This window comes from Crassostrea angulata, chromosome 7 (genome assembly GCF_025612915.1).
Source record: "Crassostrea angulata isolate pt1a10 chromosome 7, ASM2561291v2, whole genome shotgun sequence".
NCBI lineage: Eukaryota > Metazoa > Mollusca > Bivalvia > Ostreida > Ostreidae > Magallana > Magallana angulata.
In genome coordinates this window covers 52,405,276-52,427,674 of record NC_069117.1, presented here as the reverse complement: position 1 = coordinate 52,427,674, position 22,399 = coordinate 52,405,276, and the positions used below count along the sequence as shown (strand labels likewise).

The following is a 22,399-nucleotide window of genomic DNA, read 5'->3' as shown; positions in this document are numbered from 1 at the left end:
AAGCAGTATAAGAAAATCTGATATGTTCCGAATGAGTTTCACTTTCGATTTAAAGAAGCAGAGGTGTCACTAGTGTTAGATGTTTAATATTTTTCGTGTTGTTGTGGACCTAGCGGTTAGATAATGGGAATTCTAAAAAGATGGTATCAATCTGCAACACGGCATACAAATTTGTACAAGTTCTGCAAAAGAAACCAGCAAGTCTCATATTCTTTTCTGAAGACTCTACATTATAAGAGCACACAAGACATTGACTTGACATCTTGTGACTTTGGTGGCATAAGGAATATTCATACAGAAAGTCAGAGTGAGATGGAGGCCTGGGAAGCTATGGTTGATTATTCAAAGTTATCAGAAACAGATCTTAAAATTCATCAGAGACATGTTGCGGCAAATAAGGTACACATTTTTTCTCAAATTTTTGCTTACTCAAACCTTGAAAAAAAAAATGAAATCTTGTGTGAAGATTTATTTTCTAATTTCTCACAATTGATACATGAACAAAAATCCTTAAAAATGAAAATAGAACCACTGTCTGTCTTTGAACAATGAACAGTGATGAAGCCAAATATTGAATGTAATTTTTTTGCTTTTACATTCCACCTTTATAAAGAAATTGTCATTTGAATTTTCATCTGCTTAAAGACTTTTATAAATTAATAATATGCAAAAAGTGTCCCCTTTATCTGATTCGTTCCATTCAGCAAGACTTCATGTTGTTTATAAATGATCCCTGATATTTCTAGCTATCCTCTATTTTTTACCTTTGATAATCGCTACTGCCACTAATTATTAAATTTTAGGTGCTACCTCCACAAATTTTTGAAATAGTATTTTCCAAAAAGAAGCACATTTTTCATATATGCTCGTAATGCAGGACTATATAATAAAATTTCAGGCAGGAAAACTTTTTTATGTTGATCCTCAAACCGGCTACCAAGTTATGACAAGACGTGCCCATCTGGAGAGAGGCGAATGTTGTGGCAACGAATGCAGACATGTAAATCACAATTTTTTTTAACTTTTGATTTTGCAAATGAGGTTTTAAAAGTACAAATAAGGAATATATCCATTAGATATCATTGACAACAAAATTGCAATGTTATCAAGTTTTATTTTTCTGTTTTCAGTGTCCATATGGTAGAAAAAATGTTCCTGAGGAGAAAAGAAGAAAAAAATTTAATTCTGCTTTCTACATTTGATCAAATTGTTTAATAATTGTTTATCATTTAATAAAATTCATTAAAATAAGTAATCTGTTTCTATCCTGAAAAGTATAAGTGAATCTTAAATTCAAAATACTGTTCATGTTCATGTAAATGTTTCTCAGTATGGTACATGTAAACTAAAAAGTAAATTCATTGACCAATCAAAACAATTTACTGATTAAAATGTTTTGTCCAATACCCAATGTAATATACATGACTAATGTAGAATTCCACATGCTCCAGTAAACATTAAAGACTACAGGTTCAATACATGAGCAAACTGTTCACATGCTGAAGCCATGTGTGGCCCCTCCCAGAAAATCTTTCCACATTTGACACAAATGTAGAAGGAATCCACAATGCTAAATATTTTCTGAGGTATAGTGTCAATCCTAATATCGACTCCTGTCTTCACAAAAGATGTGTTCCTAGAATTAATCTGGTAAGTAGTCAACATGTGTTCATCCCAACTGTCCCTAGGTGGAGCTCCATGCAAACGCTTCATATTTTCTGCTTTCTCTGACATTCTGAGTACATCCTTGCTTGGTATCTGTAGAAAGTTGTCACTGTTGCAAACCTACTGGTCAAAATAAATAATGAATTACCAGATGTAGCAATAGTTAGCAGAAAAGTCATTCATGTACAGTTATGGTTTATGACGGGTTTACTTACTTGGCATCGGCTTAATATGTCCTCCTTTTTTACTTTCACTTTAAAATGTTGTAGAACACCTACAATCTGTTCCTTAGCTGGCAAAGTATTGTCAACATTATAGCACCTCTCTGCTCCTATTTTGGAACAAATCTGCAAAGTTGTATAAAAGTAATCATTACTTAGAAATTAAAGTTCAATACATTATAATAGTTTGACTTCGAAGTACTGCCCTTTCACTGTACATTTCCTTCTATTAAATGTTACAGTCAACTTACAGTTTGATAAGGGGTCCCTGATGATAACACAATTCTATTCTCCTGCATAGCAGCCTGAAATTATCAAATTAATCAAATCATTAAAGAGATAGAGGTTTTTGATCTGACATAAACTTCGATTTGTTATAAGATTTACTTTTAGGCGTAAAAACTAGACCATTGGGACACTGACCATTTTAAATGGGCCTAACTCAATAAAAGTCATGAACTCATGATGAAAAAAAAATTAGTAACTTTTGCAGACTTATATAGAAATTTATTTTTAGATCTTAACATGCGTGTAATCATACCCACATTATATGGGTGTAGTATAAGACAAGTAGAACCAAGAAGAAAAAAGCCCATAGGTTCTTGAAAAGTATTTTAAAAACAGAGGTCTGCTATGATTTTGACCATAGGAGATTGATGTCAAGGTCACTGTATACCCATTATTTACAGACAAATTAACTGTAAAGTCAGAGCAAGTTTGGGTTAAAGTGAGAGAAATTAAGGTACAAAATATCTGGTATACATAAGCCATTGACCAAAACATTTGGCTCAAGGTTACTGCACTTCCTTTATACACAAAAATTGTTTATGTAAAAAAAATGAGCAAGATAGGATCAAGGGTAAATAATACTGTATAAGGATTTTCAAAAGAGTTCTGATATTACCTTGATCTTTAACCTAGAGACATGGTTCAAGGTTGCATACCTTTTTATCCAAAGGCTCTCTGGGTTAAGTTTGGACACTGATTGGGCCAAGGGGAGAAAAATATAATCCAGACAAGAATTTTACACATAAGTCTGCAATGACCTAAACCTCTGACCCAGAAAGTTGGATTAAAATCACTGTAAACCATTTACCCAAAGCCACTCTGTAGGTGAAGTATGAGCCATATTGGGCCGAGGGGAGAGAAAATATGCTCCGAAAAGTAATGCCAAATGGAAGGACCTACAGACCAATCACTATAAGGTGCTCGCAACGTGGACCCCTAATTACAAAAATACTTACCGGTACACATTCCATCATAGCCATATCTTTAAAAATTGAATATTCGAGTTTCCATAACTTTTCAAACAATCAAGATCATATATCAACTCTTGTCAAAATACCCATGGAAAAAATTGAAGGGAGATAACTCATTATCCACAATACATCAATATTGACTTGATCTTAGGATATAAATATAGCAGTAGAATTTAATTAAAGGAATTTACAAACTCATGACTATCTGCATTTCATCAATATTGGTTTGATCTAAAAGGTACGGTAATCAGGTAATGACTAAATATTTGTGTGCCTTTGTTACCAAGTGTAAACTACAAGAACTAAGAATTTATACTTAATATTTGAAGTTGCCCCACTCTTATGTTGTTCTTTTCAGTGCCAAAACATTTATCTCATTATATATAAACAAAGAAATATGTTCAAAATTCAATGAAAACCCACCTGAACTGCTTTCTGATGGTCCTCATCATAATTCAGTATTTGGACGTCCACCCCACAATTCCTGAGCTGCCGCCCCAGGCCCTGTAGCATTGAGTCCACTACCACCCTAAACTGTCCAGGCTCCATCTCTGACCCTAGGTAAGCAGTCGTCTCTGGTTTCTAAGTGGCCCAACAAAATTAATTAGTCTCTAAGGCAAAAAATTTCAAATACAATGTACTTGTACTGGACAGGAATTTTATTGTATTTATATCCTGCCCTGCTTAATGGCAATTAAAATATTGGATGAGGCGGCATGTGACCTTAACTAATGGGAAGGTGCCTTGCTTGCTATATAATGATGTAAATGTAGACTTTGACTGTTGATAATATATATATTGATGTAAATGATGACTGACTTTGGTGGCTGATAGTATAAATAGTCATGTAAATGTTGACTTTAGTGAGTTTTTATACCTACAAAATAAATACCATATTTTTCGAAAATTAGGTCGATACGGTTTATTGGGCAAAGGAGGCCGTTTTTAGCCAAAAAATAAAACAAGAGGCCCAGGGGCCACATCGCTCACCTGAGCAACAATTGCCTTAATTCTGATCAAATTAGCATTACAGTATCAAAATATCTTGACAACTAAGTACAGTAGATCTTGCTAATATACCCCCCCCCCATTTTGTTGCCCCACTTTTCTCTAGGGTATCATGGTTTCATCAAACTTATATCTGCATAACCCGTGCTTTCACACTAAGTACTGAGTTTTGGAGCAAAAAACTTTCCCAGAATATTTTTAAAGATTTTCTCTATATATGTAAAAATTCAAACCGCCATCACGGCCCCGCCCTACCACTAGGGACTGTGATTTTGAATTTACACTACCCGAGGATGCCTCTACACAAGTTAAAGCTTTTCTGGCCAAATGGTCTTTAAAAAGAAGATTTCTAAAGATTTTCTCTATATATTCCTATGTAAAACTTGATTCCCCAATTGTGGCCCCACCCTACCCACGGGGATCATGATTTGAACAAACTTGAATCTACACTTCCTGTGGATGCTTCCATTTTAATTTGAGCTTTCCTGGCCCAATAGTTTTTGAGAAGAAGATTTTTAAAGATTTTCTCTATATATTCCTATGTAAAACTTGATCCCCTTCTTGTGGCCCCTCCCTACCCCCGGGGACCATGATTAGAACAAACTTGAATCTACACTACCTGAGGATGCCTCAACACAAGTGTTAGCTTTTCAGGCCAAATAGTTTTTGAGAAGAAGATTTTTGAAAAATACCAACAAATTTTCAATAATTCTCAATTATCTCCCCTTTAAAGAGGGCGTGGCCCTTCATTTGAACAAACTTGAATCCCCTTCACCTAGTGGTGCTTTGTGCCAAATTTGGTTGAAATCTGCCCAGTGGTTCTTGAGAAGAAGATGAAAATGTGAAAAGTTAACGACGACGACGACAACGACAACGACAACGACAGACAACGGACAAATTGTGATCAGAAAAGCTCACTTGAGCCTTTGGCTCAGGTGAGCTAAAAAAGTATAAATAGGTCGACTTTGAAGAATTGGTCGAAAAATTACCGCTAGTTCTAATGAATAAATGGTTTAAACCAATAACGTTATCATATAGTAGCCTTTAATCTTATTTCACAGTTTTAAACAAAAGGGAAATAAAATGTATTTCTTGAAAACATTGTAAGAAAATGTCTGAAATTGCATCAACATTTTCAAACCAATTAATTCAGTACGGCCGGTTTTAATTTAAGATCGTTTTTTATTACTTCCCTGCCATGTGTACAAACTGGTGTTAACCAGGGGATAGTAACCTAGCCTGGAGGCATGACTACGGTAGCACATGCCACCCTGTGTCTCTGTGTGACTTTTTACTGTGTATATACACACGAGTCAACCTCTGATCTTATTGAAGCCTGCGGGCATGAGTAGCACGTGCCGAGAGTTCAACTGTGTATAAACAAAGTAAGCGTTACCCAGACTGATTTCAGAGACACCTGGCTAAAATTTCATCGAAAGTTTTATGTTGAATATACAGAAAAAAACTTGTTCATGTATTCTATTATGAAAACAAATTGGTTTTTTTTCTTTTTCTACCCGACTATATTTCCCCCCCGTAATTACCCTTTGTACGGTTCTCATTTTACCTTTACCGCGCGAAATCGATTTCCTGTTTATCGTAAGCACACGATCAAAATGAATGACAGCATAAAATAATGATCGAAAGATGATTCAGTCAGTGATCTAAGTAAGAAATGTAAGAAAAATAAATCTATTTACATTTAATTTTGTTTAAATGATAAATTACTACAGAATATTGATTAAAATCCATACGATTTTTACACAGAAATTCAAGCAGTATTATAGTAAACACTCATGATTTTATTGGAGGGTTGCATAAATTTTTGCAAAATTTCATATCAAATTTTCCAACCAAAACAAAAAAAAACATAAATTGGGCGAAGCGATGAATACGGCGAGGTCCACGTGGCAGGAAACAAGAGGCCCATGGGCCACATCGCTCACCTGAGGAACAATAGGTATGATAAAATCAGCTTAATGGAGTCATAATACAAACAATCTGGACAATGTACAATAAATACATGAAGATCCTGTATAAATAAAATCCATTTTTTCCACCTGGATATTCTTATGTTTATAATCATTAGTCCCTTTTCTAACATGATGATTTTATAGTCATATCACATGTTGAGTATTGCAGTCCTCAAAAAGATCCCTTACAATTGTTTATATATGGGATATTAAGCTACATCAAACTCTGAACCTTCTTGTGAGGCCAAAGAATTGTCCTGGAGCCAAAGTCTTAACAATTATAAAGAATCATCTGGCTGATTAGTTTCTGAGAAGAAGATTTTAAAAGATTTACTCTATATATTCCTATGTAAAACTTTAACAGCCCCCCCCCCCCCAATGTGGGCTCACCCTACCCCCAGGGATCATGTTTTCACAACTTTGAATCTACACTGCCTAAGGATGCTTCCACACGAGTTTCAGCTTTCCTGGCTGATTAGTTTCTGAGAAGATTTATAAATATTTACTCTATATATTCCTATGTAAAACTTCGACCCCCCCATCGTGGCCCCACCCTACCCCCGGGGGTCATGATTTTCACAACTTTGAATCTACACTGCCTGAGGATACTTCCACACAAGTTTCAGCTTTCCTGGCTGATTAGTTTCTGAGAATATTTTTAAATATTTACTCTATATATTCCTATGTAAAACTTCGACCCCCCCCATTGTGGCCCCACCCTACCCCCAGGGATCATGATTTTCACAACTTTGAATCTACACTACCTGATGATACTTCCACACAAGTTTCAGCTTTCCTGGCTGATTAGTTTCTGAGAAGAAGATTTTTAAATATTTACTCTATATATTCCTATGTAAAACTTCGACCACCCCATTGTGGCCCCACCCTACCCCCAGGGATCATGATTTTCACAACTTTGAATCTACACTGCCTGAGGATGCTTCCACACGAGTTTCAGCTTTCCTGGCTGATTGGTTTCTGAGAAGAAGATTTTCAAAGATTTACTCTATATATTCCTATGTAAAACTTCGACCCCCCATTGTGGCCCCACCCTACCCCCAGGGGTCATGATTTTCACAATTTTGAATCTGCACTACCTGAGGATACTTCCACACAAGTGTCAGCTTTCCTGGCTGATTAGTTTCTGAGAAGAAGAATTTTAAAGATTTACTCTATATATTCCTTTGTAAAACTTTGACCCTCCATTGTCCCCCACCCTACCCCCAGGGATCATGATTTTCACAACTTTGAATCTGCACTACCTGAGGATGCTTCCACATAAGTTTCAGCTTTCCTGGCTAATTAGTTTCTGAGAAGAAGATTTTAAAGATTTACTTTATGTATATAAATTCCTATGTAAAACTTCGAACCCCCATTGTGGCCCCACCCTACCCCTGGAGGTCATGATATTCACAACTTTGAATCTACACTACCTGGGGATGCTTCCACACAAGTTTCAGCTTTCCTGGCTGATTAGTTTCTGAGAAGAAGATTTTTAAAGATTTACTCTATATATTCCTATGTAAAACTTCGACCCCCCATTGTGGCCCCACCCTACCCCCGGGGGTCATGATTTTCACAACTTTGAATCTACACTACCTGAGGATGCTTCCACACAAGTTTCAGCTTTTCTGGCTGATTAGTTTCTGAGAAGAAGATTTTTAAATATTTACTCTATATATTCCTATGTAAAACTTCGACCTCCCATTGTGGCCCCACCCTACCCCCAGGGATCATGAATTTCACAACTTTGAATCTACACTACCTGAGGATTCTTCCACACAAATTTCAGCTTTCCTGGCTGATTAGTTTCTGAGAAGAAGATTTTTAAAGATTTACTCTATATATTCCTATGTAAAACTTTGACCCCCCATTGTGGCCCCACCCTACCCCCAGGGGTCATGAATTTCACAACTTTGAATCTACACTACCTGAGAATGCTTCCACACAAGTTTCAGCTTTCTTGGCTTTCTGGTTCTTGAGAAGAAGATTTTTGAAAATTTCTCGAAATTTTTCATTAATTTTTAATTATCTCCCCTTAAAAACGAGTGTGGCCCTTAATTTTCACAACTTTGAATCCCCTTTGCCTAAGGATGATTTGTGCCAAGTTTGGTTGAAATTGGCCCAGTAGTTCTTGAGAAGATGTTGAAAATGTGAAAAGTTTACGGACAGACGGACGGACGGACAGACGGACAGACTGACGACAGACAAAATGTGATCAGAATAGCTCACTTGAGCTTTCAGCTCAGGTGAGCTAAAAAAGTATCGACCTAATTTCCGAAAAATACGGTACTTTCGTGGCTGATATTTTTTATATCTTCAGTATAAATACCGGTGTAAATGTTGACTTTGGTGGCCGATAGTTCTTTGCCTTGGCCTTCATCCTGTCCAGCTTGCTGTCCTTGCTCCACTTCACAGTGACTGGAGGTTCCACATCTATCTCCATCTTCTCCCTCTTAGCAGTTTCTTTTAATCTTTCATATACTTCCAGCAAGACAAAAGCATCCAGAGCTGTTTGATAAAGGTACATGTCTTAGAATCTGATGTTTATATTATTAACTTAACATCCACAAAAAGCTATGTAGGCATCAACAAATAGAATTATATGTAGCTATAAAAATCGTCCACTATATTCTCTATTGGAGTTAATCTAAATATCTATTGAACAAGTGAAAAGCTGTCAATGTGACAGCAAACTGGGTTTTCTTTTATGTAAACTGTATCCATAATCCATGTCAACGCTTATCCAGTGAAATGGAGTACCCTACATGTATATGCGACATTTTGCCAAAAAATGACTAAGTTCAAAAGCTAGTGTTTTTTTCATAAATTATCGGAAATCAAAATCCTAGCAATATGCACACCTCTGATACATGTATATGTACAATTGATCTGCAAAAGAACAACTTCCTATCTTGAGAACTGTAGGAGGAGTTATCCGTACAATGAGGGTACCCTATATGCAATATTTTGCCAAAAAATGACTAAGTTCAAAAGCTGGTATTTTTTTCATAATTTATCAGAAATCAAAATCCTAGCAATTTGCACACCTCTGATATATGTACAATTGATCTGCACAAGAACAACTTCCTATCTTGAGAACTGTAGGAGGAGTTATCCGTACAATGAGGGTACCCTATATGCAATATTTTGCCAAAAAATGACTAAGTTCAAAAGCTGGTATTTTTTTTCGATAAATTATCAGAAATTAAAATCCTAGCAATATGCACACCTCTGATATATATACAATTGATCTGCAAAAGAACAAATTCCTATCTTGAGAACTGTAGGAGGAGTTATCCGTACAATGAGGGTACCCTACAGTATATGAAACATTTTGCCAAAAAATGACTAAGTTCAAAAGCTAGTGTTTTTTTCATAAATTATCGGAAATCAAAATCCTAGCAATATGCACACCTCTGATATATGTACAATTGATCTGCAAAAGAACAACTTCCTATCTTGAGAACTGTAGGAGGAGTTATCCGTACAATGAGGGTACCCTATGTGCAATATTTTGCCAAAAAATGACTAAGTTCAAAAGCTGGTATTTTTTTCATAATTTATCGGAAATCAAAATCCTAGCAATTTGCACACCTCTGATATATGTACAATTGATCTGCAAAAGAACAAATTCCTATCTTGAGAACTGTAGGAGGAGTTATCCGTACAATGAGGGTACCCTATATGAAACATTTTGCCAAAAAATGACTAAGTTCAAAAGCTAGTGTTTTTTTCATAAATTATCGGAAATCAAAATCCTAGCAATTTGCACACCTCTGATATATGTACAATTGATCTGCAAAAGAACAACTTCCTATCTTGAGAACTGTAGGAGGAGTTATCCGTACAATGACGGTTCCCTGTATGCAATATTTTGCCAAAAAATGACAAAGTTCAAAAGCTGGTATTTTTTCGATAAATTATCGGAAATCAAAATCCTAGCAATATGCACACCTCTAATATATGTACAATTGATCTGCAAAAGAACAACTTCCTATCTTGAAAACTGTAGGAGGAGTTATCCGTACAATGAGGGTACCCTTTTGGCAGCCGCCCGCCCGCCATTTTCACCATTTTAATAACCGGATTTTTCTGTTGGAAAACCCGGTTAAAAACTTGATAAAGTGGCAGTGTACTCTGGAAAAACTAACTATGGTAACACGTGCCTGCCTGCATACCTAGAAGTAGTGAGGCATACCTGCATACTGGATCTGTGTGTTACGTAGAGGACGTCTCTCCCAGTCTGACATCTGCTCGCCTTTGTTCAGGGGTTTACCGAAGCACTGTCTGACGAGCTCACTGAGCCCCCGCTGCTCGACTGCCTGGAACTTGACGTTGACCCCGCTGTCCTTGTCCTCGAGTCCCTCGTCGTCCGAGTCGCCCACTGTGTCTGGCATCAGATTGATGGCCTTGTCAATCACCTACAGAACCAAACACAGGAACGGTATACATGTACAGTAATTATCAGTCAGGGATTTGAATTACACGTATGTGACATTAAAATTCTCCACTTTTAGTAGCTTTGTCAATCACCAATATGTACAGAACCAAAAGACCAAGCAAAGGTATAACCGTGGAATCATTTTTTTTCATGGCGGTCACTGTTCATTGGTAGCCACATTTTTCCTGGTTTATGGGGACTTAATTCGTTGGTAGAAAGTTCGGGATAATTTGAATAAATATTAAACAAATGCTGGTATATACGTTTACGAGGATGTAAATTCGTGGGCATGGTTACCCTTAAAGCATCGAACATTGGTCCCCCAAGAACAATGATGATTCTACAGTAATATATAGGTACATTGACTGTCACACATTCATGTGAATCTTTATGTGTCATTCTATATCTTCTGAGATAGAATATATACATGTAGTACAAGACTTCTGTCAAGATAGTTTAATACAGTATATACAGAAAATAAATGAATTCCTTTTTTAAAAAGTGGGATTGACATGTTTTATTTAAGTAACATTGTGTGAAGAAAATTGGTGCTTCCCTGTCACATGAGTGGGAAAATAATATACCGTAAATATCTTTCTCTTCAATTCGAATACATGTACATTTAAACAAGCAAAATAATAAATTTTTTAGCACTAAATTTTGAACACCTGAGTTTTTAGAGCATGTTTGTACCTTTGCTGCTAGTTTCTCCAAGTCCACTGTTCTCTTTAGATGTGTTAGTGGTTCTTTCAGGAAAGGATAAGTCTTCACAACCATCTTAAGATCAGAATCAAATCCATACCCTACCAAAATAGGAAACACAGGTGTCTAAGGTCTCTCATAAATAAGATGTTAAAAGGTAATGCACATGAATCTACAGGGTTTTATCTTCAAAAATAAGATGGGTCAATTCATTTGCTGACCTAGTTTAATCATTTCCTCATTACAAAACAGAGCATTGGCGAGCAAGAACCAATCACTCTTGTGAAGTAGGGAGTGCAATGTAATCATGTCCAACAGAAATATCTGATCCGAGGTAGCAAACTGCATTAATGCTATCCTACAAAGTAAAATGGACAAAAATATACTATGGACATGTATCAAAAATAATGATCGATTCATGAACAAGAAATATCCATATGCATTTTTTTCAACATGTACATGTTTATGTGCCCTGCAGTTCTTAAAATTTTGATCATGTTTGCGCTAAACTAATTCTGCAAATATGTGTACTGTACTTGGTGAAATGATTCAAACCTTTGTGTAGTATTTCCAAAAGATGGTTTCCATTCTGAATCAACCCCAATTGTTAAACCTGGCTGGAAGTAAATAAATATGAATTAATTAATTCATTTCCAACTGTTTCCCCAGTGATCAAATTGCATACATCTAAATTTAACCAATTATAAGCAATTCAGTTTGACTCCATTTACAATTCCATCCAAAATGGTACCCGAGAAAGCCTGGAGATACACTCGTGGTATTTCTCCTTGGTGTCCACCAGCTGAATGCTGGAAGGGTCTAGATTCAGTTTGTAGTAATAAGCATCCATTCCATCTACAGACATCAGCTCATCCTCCCAACTCTCCTCCCCGCCCACAGCAGCAGGGGCTGAGGTCGGACCCCTGGGTTAACAACGAATACATAAATATAATGTATATTAATTTAATAAAAAAACAAACAGTTCTAAATGTGCATGTTTAGTATTTACTTGTTGTGTTACATGTATTTTAAATCTCATATTTCAGAAATCTTTGCAGGATTATTTTATTTCACTAATTTTCATTACTGTAGCAATTAGCAAACTAATCTTCCAAATGTGAGCACAAGAATCTTCTCTTTCTACATGGACAATACCTTTTAGTTAAACCAAGACTCAAGATGTCTAATCTTAGATCTATTTTATCATAAATAAATGGTTGGTTTTTTATAACCACAGTTATGAATGTGAAAATGGATAGAATCTTACTCGGCCAACCGTTTCCTCTCCTCAATGACAGGATGTGACAATTTTTCGTCCGGTATCTTGTAGAAGTTGGCCCACTTCGCAGCAGACTTGGCATCGTTGTAACACTGCAGCTGTTCTACCAGCTCCAGTTGTAGAGTCTCGTTGTCCCCCACTGCATTTTCCACCATATCCTCCCAGCTCCCAGCGGCCATGCTGTTCTACAAAACATCATTCACATATAAATAGTACTTAATATATCGGTACATACCAGTATATCATTCTTTACTTTACAGTTTTACCTAATCTAGCTGTTACTAAAAGCTTGCATGATTTGAAATGTGTGTGCAATAAATTAAATGCTTTTAAATCACTGCTCCAATAACAGAATACTGTCAGATCATAAATAGTCATAGGAGATAAAAGTTTCCTTGTACATTTACATAAATATCTGTTCAGAGTGGCGCAAAATTTAATGCATGGATTATTGCTTACGACACAAATCCCTAAAAACAATAAATATGGCTGAATTTCCATTAGTTTCTTGGCAAAGATGTAATAGTTCTCAATGAATTAATTTCTTTCATGAATAGTATGGTATATTTCATGCCTACAATATTACGTAATTCCGAAGTAAAGATTGGCTTTAAAATTACACTCCCAATTTTAACTTATCATGAAACTGATACATGTACCTCTAAAAATCAATGGTTCTATCAGAAAAAAGCCCTGAAAAATGTAATACAAGTACCCAGTAGAGTGTGAATGTTCAATATCTTTATCCTTACTAAAATAAACCTACAGACATTGGTCTTCAGAATACAATTACTCACTACAATTTAAACATACCTCAATGTATCGCTTGTACAGAAGAAATCTCAATGCTCCAAGGCCTCTGGCTGTCACAATATTGGGAATAAGATCTAAAAGAGAAAGAAGTAATGGACCTGTAAAATCTGTGGTGTCAATCTTATAATTTGTCAAATGATGTTCTGTGTAGTATTCTACAAAATCATCACCCAGCAAAGTTGCAACCTATTCAAATGATTTCATTAGCAGATATTAAAATATAAATCTACAAGTTACTAGAAGACATAATTTACATGTAAATCTAATGCATGAACATGTCATTAATCTTAATTAAATATGTCATAATTTTAATTATTACTTTAAGTAAACATGACATAAAATTTGCATGCAATGTCCAAACACATATATTGTATGCCATGTTCAAACACATACTGTACAATGTAAGTAATATTCAAACAGATGTCTTGGCAATCCTTACCATTAGGAATCTCATACAGTTTGGCCAGCCTAGTGGCCAGTTTGCTGATAGATTTTTTCTGCAAGTGACTCATTTTGACATCAGGAACAGACATGGAGCTGAGGGTCAAAACGCACAACAGTATTATATAGATCACTAACAATGTTATTAAATTCAAAAGGAATACACAAAGAATCTATAAATTTAGATATATATGATGTGTACCTGGTAAACAGATCAGGGTTGGCCGGGAAATACCAGTGGTGGGAATTACCGGTGGTAAATACCGGTATTTCCCGTCCCGGTCAATACTACTGTTTTTCGCTAATGTGGAAAATACTGGGAAATACACATTTATAATCTTTATTTCTTTAATTTTTTCAATGCAAAACGTATGTTTATGATAAAAGATATTAACAATAAGCATCAAAAACCAATTTATCCTACTTTCCCATTTCACTGCCAGTTTATGAATCTTAAATTCACCAATCACCTATTCCCAAAGACTTCTATAGCTGCTAAAGTACAAATTTTAGTCCAGCTTTTTGAACTTCAAGTTTTCTGTTTTACAGATTTATAATTCAAAGCACAAAATAAACTGTTATAATTACTGTAGGTGTTACAAGTAACAATTAAATAATCACACATGTTGTTATAATAAATGACACTTGACAGTTTTGTGCTCCTGTTTAGGGGAGATATATACTATGAGTGGGGCTGATTGGCTTCTTCTTAGGTGTGTTGCATACTGAGGTAGTGACACAGTCACACTTTATTTTTCACAATTTTCTTGCACCATTTTCACACTCACCAAATAACCAGAAAATGGAACTTTTGATATCATGTTTATGAAACTGTATAGATTCACCTATACCTGACTAGTCTTAAAAACAAAATAACAATGTTGTCAATGAATGAACCATGTTTGGAGTATTCATAAGAAGATAACCAATGCATTACTGGGCAGTCAAAACTTGTTAAAATCAAAGAACATTTATAAAATGTCAAAAAGCTGACAAGGTGTACTATTGTCTACATCCCTACAGATTTGATTAAGACTAATGTCTAAGTATGAAGTACTATAATATGTAGTTGTACTTTATTTCCCAGTATTTCCCGGGAAATACCAGTAATTCCCGGGAATTACCAGTATTTCCCACTGTCCTGGGAAATATGAGTATTTCCCGCTTTTTTGCCAACCCTGAAACAGATCCGATTTTTTCCTTATGTGGTATATTTTGTGTCTCTACATTGACATACACGTAGTACTGTACATGTAGCTACCATTGCCAAACATTTGACTCGTAACAGCATTATTTTGGTAAACAGAGACACAGATTGAGACAAAGCGGCCCATACCTGACCAGGTTGTTTATGTTGTACCCTTTCTCACACATACGGTCTAGGAACTGCACCACCAACATCTGCTGACCAGAGTTCCCCCTGAGGTAGGTCTCCAACAGGTTCAGTTTGTTCTGTAGGATCAGAGGAACTGCTATCTGGAAACATGTACAAGTGCACCTTTACGATTATAACAACAAATTACACTTACCATGTCTTTGATCTCAACTAAAATAAACAAGATGAGTTACAACTTTATACTAACATAGTTAAAATGTAGATCATATGATAAGAAATCTACTCTCCCTTTCTCTTGGTTTTTTGTTAGGGAAACTAGACATCAAAATTTTCTTGTGAATTTTAGATTTACAGCACCTACCTCATCAATAGTGAAATGGTCTTGCAGTCCTAGATGTCCGGCCAATAATGCACACTGTAAAACAGATGAAATATTGCTGGGTTAATCCACAAGATGAAATGTTAATCAAAGCTTTATACTGGTGACCTTGGTGTTCATGAGAAAATTCATAAGGATTTTTTGTTCATAATCGTTACAGGTAAATGAGGCCACATTATTAAAATTTTTTAGCTACTTTAGTTCTTACCTCGTTGTATTTTTTCTTCTCCAAAAATCGCTTTATTTCTGGCAACATGTAACCGTTACCCTGGTGTCTGAGCTCATATATTTTAAGAACCAGTTGAAACATCACTGTGTGATATCTGCAAAAATGAATAAAAACATTTCTAATTCAAATTTACTAGTCACCAAATACGACTTAACAATTGAAAGAAATTCATCTGTTCATTCAAAGTGTACAATGAACCAATGCAGTACAATATTATTCTGATGTAAGATACATATATTAAAGCCTGAGCCATAATTGTAAAAGTCAAAAGGTATAAAAATATAGTTGATGCAAACCATGTATTAAAAATGAAAAGTTATAAATTTTATCATAGGAAATAAAAATGTCATTTTAATGTTTATTTTACATGTAACTGTGACAACTTACCTCATTGCAACGCTTAAAGCATCAAGCTTTATTTCTGGCGTCAAGACCTGGTTCTTATTTTTAACGTTGCACTGAGAGGAAAACAGCCACCCACAGAACTCTTTACAAACTGCATAGGAATAGGTCGTGGTTTTGTGAACATGAAGATCATGTGAATCGTTCAACAGAAAAACAACAAATGAATATGGATTATCGCTTTCTTTCAAATAGTCTCTGAACTGATTCATCACAGGCACTTTATCTTTCCTCTCCTGCCACATTTCCTGCAAGTGATCAGATTTGGCCTTCATGAGTTGTATTTTTTTCTCGTCTCCACTCCTCATGGCAGATGCTGCCCATCCAACTGACACTTTAGGGTTGGCTTCTTTAAATGCTTCAGCATCAAAGTTACTTTTGTCTTCACCAGACATGGCTCCAAATTTCTTTGCTTTGTGGTGTGATTTCAGTTTGTTATTAAATTGCAGACTGCTCCACTCATTGTCTCCAGGTCTTCTGTTACTTGTATATGATCTCTGGAAGCCGAGTCTTGGATCACATTGAGAATCTAGAAGATTGTGGTTTTCTACAAATAAAGTTTTCTATATTTGTTTGTACTGAAACACCCCCTTGCCCCATTTTTGTGTGTGATAAAGTAAAAACCAATGATATTGTTAGACTTTGCTATCCTTCTACATAGACTGATAGATTTACATGTACGGATATTATTTTCTGAAATCTTTTTGTCATATTGACATATCAACCACCATGTTGTACCTCTGTTTCTCGCTTCTAAAATCAACAAAGCTCTTTGATCATCTTCACACGTTATTTCTGAAATATCATAAACACCAATAAGACACAACAAATATTAAAATAATCAATTAAAATTACATAAAGGATTTATCATATTGCGAAATACTTACACTCGTGTTGACATAAAGCTTACGCTATGCTTTTTATAGTTCGATCTATATTCTATTTTTATTTTCCCCTACAAGACCGCTCTTTTATAAATGGAGGTAATAAATACCAACCAGACGTTTTCGTTACCTTTTAGTGCAGAATTCACTGCATTCAGCTGTGCCTCGCAAACCTGAACAGCTTTATTGGATGTTTTTATTCTGCATACACCTGATATATATTTTCTCATCAATGTGGACATCAAAATGAACAGCACAATCATCCCACGTGCATAGTTCCTGCCGCATAAACATTCGGATTGTAAGAGAGAAAACCAAACACGGGCAAATCGGGTACGGATTGGTGCTTTTCATTTATTTCTTTTTATTTAGACTGTGAAATACTTTTCATTATTATGAAATGAAATATTTAAGATGTTCAAGACAAGCGGATGTGCTCACCAACTAATGAATAAAGTACAAATAAAGACATAGCGTTTGTCTTGTGGTTTACATAAAAATGAGTATTTTTACGGACTTAATTATAGCGTACCCGTATTTTATATAGACGCCATTATTTTTAAATTCTGATATCAGAATATGATTTTTGATATAAGAAATTAATTCCAATTCGAAATATATATAAACACATTTTTTTTCTTATATCAAAAATTCGGATTTTGTTGTATCACGTAATGATTTTTTCATTTTAAAATTCAAACTTTTTTTTTTAGATATCACAAGATGTATTCTTGAAATGAAAAATGATATAGCCAAGGATCGTCACATAATTGATACCCCTTAAAACCGGCCAAATAAAACAGCCGAACTACAGAGCCAATTTTGCTTTTTTAAAATCCACGAAAATCTGGGGTTTTTTTTATAGATTATATTTTGAAAATTTATGTTAATAAAAAGATTTTATAAGTGTTCCGTTCGTGATATTTTTTTTTGCTTGCACGTATTGAATCAGAAACCTCGACCTGACCTTTATGCGAAAACAAAAAGGTCAAATTTGATTAAACTGATAGAATCATTTGGTAATATGATCCGTTTGACTATGTCAAAATTTCATGAATTTCTTATTATAAGAAATATGTTTGATAACGAGAAGATTCCTTCCTTAACGACGAATTGAAGCCAAAGCATTGTAGACCCATTGTAGATATGAAGGAGCTTGCCATAATGAAATAAAATTAACCATTAATTAAGCTTAGCTAGATACTTTATTTCTTACATACATCTACTGATTTGAAATAAATTTCTGACGGGAGGATGAAGATTGCGTCACAGGGGACATTCATTATGTACAGTCAATCGTTATTTTATGTAAAGCAGAATTTAATTATGATACAGGTCTACTGTCTGCTGTCAGAAAATACAAATGATTTTTTATGCAAGGAAAATCGTTTTCTTATTCAAAAGATATAGAATTTCTGGGACAAAAAAATGACCGGTGGTTTTTTTTTTTCAATCAAGAATTCGACTGATAATTTCAATTCAATCAACATTAAATCTCGATATAAATCGAGATACAGCATGGACTTTTGTTTCTTTTATGAATACCGACAGTTTTAAAAGTTAATTTTAACCACAGATTTGAAACTTCGTATGTCACTTGCAAGTCGAACGCAAGCTGAACTCCCGTATTTCTATGGGATATAATAGTTTGGGGTTGATGTGAAACCTTTTCCTGAATGTGTGAAGGACCCTCAGTCTAATTAAAATTAGAACTTCCATCCGCTCCCCGGTTTTGTTTTTGTCATTGTAAATTATGTATCTACTGCCACCCGGTAATTCAAACTTTACAATATGACATACCCAGCATCGCAAACTTATACGGCCAGTCTTGTATACATTTGCTGACTATGGGTCTATAATCTTTTGAGAAGTGGACAGGCATGCATAGCCTACATCCACTTGATATAGGCTATGCCTGTCAACTTCTCAAAAAGAGAATAACTATATGGGTCAACCCACTGATTGCTTCTTCACAGTTTTGTGCATGTAGGTAATATTGCCAATTACCATTGTATATGCATGCATATATTAACCACAACAATGCTTTAAAAATATTTAACATGGTCTTCAAAGCTTACAGAAAATATGCTCTCTCAATGGTAAATTAATGAAACCAAGAAAAGTGGCCCGTTGTCTGCGGTTGTGTGCGAGACTGAATGTGTTATGCCTATTTTGGCCCTGATTTTATAATAAATGTTTTTTATTTTATCCATGCAGCGTAGTCTAAAAAGTCATTTTTAATTCATGGTTCATTGCAAACTTAGACCTTTAAAACTCTTTTGCAGGGTAATGTCCCCTTGTTTTGACTGGCGATGGACAGATTGATTGGCTTATCCTTCTTGGCGGGCGGTGGAATGCTCGGTATATACTATTGTACATGGATACTTGTATTGGTAAGTCCCCGTGCTGTTAGTTTTATGAGAAAAATAAAACATGTATATTGATTCTGTCGATTGTTTCTAAAAAAAAAACACCAAGAGACACATGGGCCACGTCGCTCACCTGAGCAACACTAGCCATTATAAAATCAGCTGTATGGAGTATTATACAAAATATCTAAACAATGTAGTAAAATGTATCCTGTATAGAAAGATTACATGTATGTCAAGATGCTCGCATGTAAGTAATACCATACATTATAGCATTTGATTTTTTGAAAATAATTTAAAAAAAATTTCTTATATAAAACTCAACCCCTTAATGTGTCCCACCCTACTCCTGGTGATCATGATTTTGACAAACTTGAATCTACACTATCCGAGGTTTTGTAGAGTCAGTTTTGTTGGCCGATTGATTCGCGAGAAGAAGATTTTCTCTTTATAATTTGACACCCCTCCCCCTGTTATGGCCCATTGTAATATCAGGAAATCACAATTTGAACAAACTTGAATCTACACTACCTGGGACTCATAGAAATATAAGCTTTTCTGGCCAAATTGTTTTTAAGAAGATTTTTCTCTATATATTTTTATGTGAAAATATGACACCCCCTCCATTGTCGCCCTTATCTACCCCTAGGGATCGTGATTTGAATAATCATGAATCTACTTTACCTGAGAATGTTTCCACAAATGTTTCAGCTTTTCTGGCCGAATGGTTTTTGAGAAGATTTTTAAATTTTGTAAAGGTAAAAAACTGCCCCACCCCATTGTGGCCCAGTTCTACCCCCTGGAATCATGATTTGAACAAACTTGAATCTACACTACCTGAGGATGCTTCCACACAAGTTTCAGCTTTTCTAACCATATTAATTTTTAAAGATATTTGAATATACAAACACATTTTCGATAATTCCTAGTAATCTCCCCTTGAAAAAAGGCATGGTCCATTGTTTAACAAACTTGAATCTCCTTCATCCAATGGTTCTGGAGAAGGTCTTAAATTTTCAAAAGTTTACAGACAGACAGACGGGCGGACAGATGCCGGACAAAAAAGTGATAAGAAAAGCTCACTTGAGTTTCAGCTCAGGTGAGCTAAAAATTATAATATGAAAAAACATGAATAATCAAAGTACTGAAGAACTGACGGGGGTTGATTTTGTCGATGTTTATTTATTTTAAAATCAATGATATGTTATTTTGCATGACAAGTACATGTAGTTTTTAATTTGAATTACGCACATTTTTATAATATGATTTTTTTGACTTTTTCGACAAGAATGTCGAGAAACCCGGGCACCATATGAATCATGTTTTAACATAATATTTAAAGATAAAATTAATTCAATCAAACTATGTATCAGTAATAGAAATATTTCTCGAACATTGTATGGACCCAAGCAATATTGAACTCTAGTCTCGTTCAACCAAACGCTCAGCTGACACCATAAATCTCCGACAAGGATTTACGGAGACAGCCGAGCGTCGAGTTGAACGAGACTATATTGAACTCTGGCGTAGGAATACATACGACTACAAAAAATATTTAAATTGTTCGTACCATTTAAAATCTGACTATTTTCAAGGTATGTATAAATAAGTTTCCTTAAAAACCATGCTTTAGCATACATTACATCGAATTTATCAATTATTTTCAAGAACTAAGTCTTGTCAGCAGCAATGGTTTGTGCTGAGGTCCAAAACTGTTTCACTTTCGGTTTGTCTGAGTAACTGCATAGGAGAGTTGATTAAAATCAACTCCCAAAAATTAACTTTCCGTTTATGAATCAAGATTAACTTTCCGCTTAGGATCGTTAATGAACACTTAAATTTATTGAAGATTAAGTTGAAGGTCAGAGTAGGTTTGGAATTTTTGGCCTTGTGTAATTGTTCCTGATGTCAGACCATTCAGGCAACCTGCATTTAGTTCTGTTGTCGACGTGTTTTTGCATTACCAATATCCTGTATTGACCTGTAATTATCAAGACATATCTAAAATAAGTTTACATGAATTTAATGAAGTAATGTTATCTTTTTTTCTTTATAATAGCCATTTGTGGACAAAGAAAACATTTTGCAGATGTTTTTTCCTCCCAAAGTTTTTGCAGTCGCATTTCCTCTTGCAATTGGTGCGATTGGTCTTCTAGTAATAGGTAATGGTACAATATTTCCCCCGATTTTTCTGATGTGTTCAGCAGTCGACAGCAAAGAACTGAATTAATATTTCAATAATCTTAAATTAATTGTATTTATCAATGTATTTATACATTGAGTTTACGAATCAGAATTTTCCTTGTAGGTTTATTCACCAGTGTAACAATGTCGCAAAGAAAAGGCGTCAACGTTTCAAAAAAGTCGTAATGCAATTTGTCTGCTGCAGTTAACATTAACCTAGCTTTTTCTGAAGACATTTTATTAATATTGTAATAAAGGTTTTGGCATGATGCATATTAAATATTATCAACTACCAGTAGTTTATTTTGTTTTGGTATACATGTAGTTTTATATATCAGATACCGATATATGACGGCTCTCTTGCAATATCTTCACATTTCAACAAAACACTATAAGGTTTTAACAAAACATGTACTATATAAACAAGTTTAAACAAATTAATTTATAGATTTATTATAATAAGAAATCATCAAAAAATGAAATTATTACACAATGAATGGCATTTTCATAACATACGGTAATACATAATTATGTATTACATATTCATCAAGACTTTTCCCTTATTATATATTCGACTTGAGGTATATTAAACTCATTACGTTTTAGTAAATGCTCACACGTTTGTTATTTTCTTTGTAGTTTTGAAGTATGTTATGTCTACATATTTTAATGGCACACTTCTAGAGAAACTCTTGATGTAATAAAATGGAAGAGTAAGATGCCTTAATATAATTATTATATCTAGCAGATACATAAATAACAGTTATTTATGTCTGTATCTAGTTGTTAGTCCTTATTTTTTTTTCCATAT

General features: G+C 34.8%; 2 protein-coding genes and 1 long non-coding RNA gene across 7 annotated transcripts; 2 read left to right on the top strand and 1 right to left on the bottom strand.

Annotated features, from left to right (window-relative positions):
* Positions 1-1,266, top strand: LOC128156533 (uncharacterized protein C1orf53-like). Its single transcript, XM_052818706.1, has 3 exons — positions 1-399; positions 899-1,000; positions 1,131-1,266. The coding sequence occupies exons 1-3, from the start codon at positions 124-126 to the stop codon at positions 1,200-1,202; spliced, it is 450 nt and encodes a 149-aa protein (XP_052674666.1). The 5' UTR covers positions 1-123; the 3' UTR covers positions 1,203-1,266.
* Positions 1,095-17,298, bottom strand: LOC128156529 (exonuclease mut-7 homolog). 5 transcript variants are annotated; one of them, XM_052818694.1, is made up of 19 exons: positions 17,166-17,298; positions 16,890-16,946; positions 16,137-16,698; positions 15,729-15,843; positions 15,503-15,556; positions 15,142-15,281; positions 13,804-13,901; positions 13,365-13,438; positions 12,540-12,736; positions 12,024-12,195; positions 11,828-11,889; positions 11,494-11,630; positions 11,264-11,373; positions 10,328-10,550; positions 8,459-8,637; positions 3,569-3,727; positions 2,138-2,191; positions 1,881-2,012; positions 1,095-1,785 (listed from the first exon to the last, which is right to left on the bottom strand). In XM_052818694.1, the coding sequence occupies exons 1-19, from the start codon at positions 17,296-17,298 to the stop codon at positions 1,465-1,467; spliced, it is 2,979 nt and encodes a 992-aa protein (XP_052674654.1). In that variant the 3' UTR covers positions 1,095-1,464. The 5 variants fall into 5 exon arrangements, with proteins under 5 accessions (XP_052674654.1, XP_052674657.1, XP_052674658.1 ...); XM_052818697.1 differs by lacking the exon at positions 17,166-17,298 and adding an exon at positions 17,039-17,126; XM_052818698.1 differs by lacking the exon at positions 17,166-17,298 and adding an exon at positions 17,062-17,124.
* On the top strand, positions 17,229-21,902 carry LOC128156535 (uncharacterized). Its single transcript, XR_008239732.1, has 4 exons — positions 17,229-17,368; positions 19,321-19,428; positions 21,464-21,566; positions 21,713-21,902. It is a non-coding gene; the product is annotated as an uncharacterized LOC128156535 (long non-coding RNA).
* Positions 21,903-22,399: the final 497 nt, after the last annotated feature.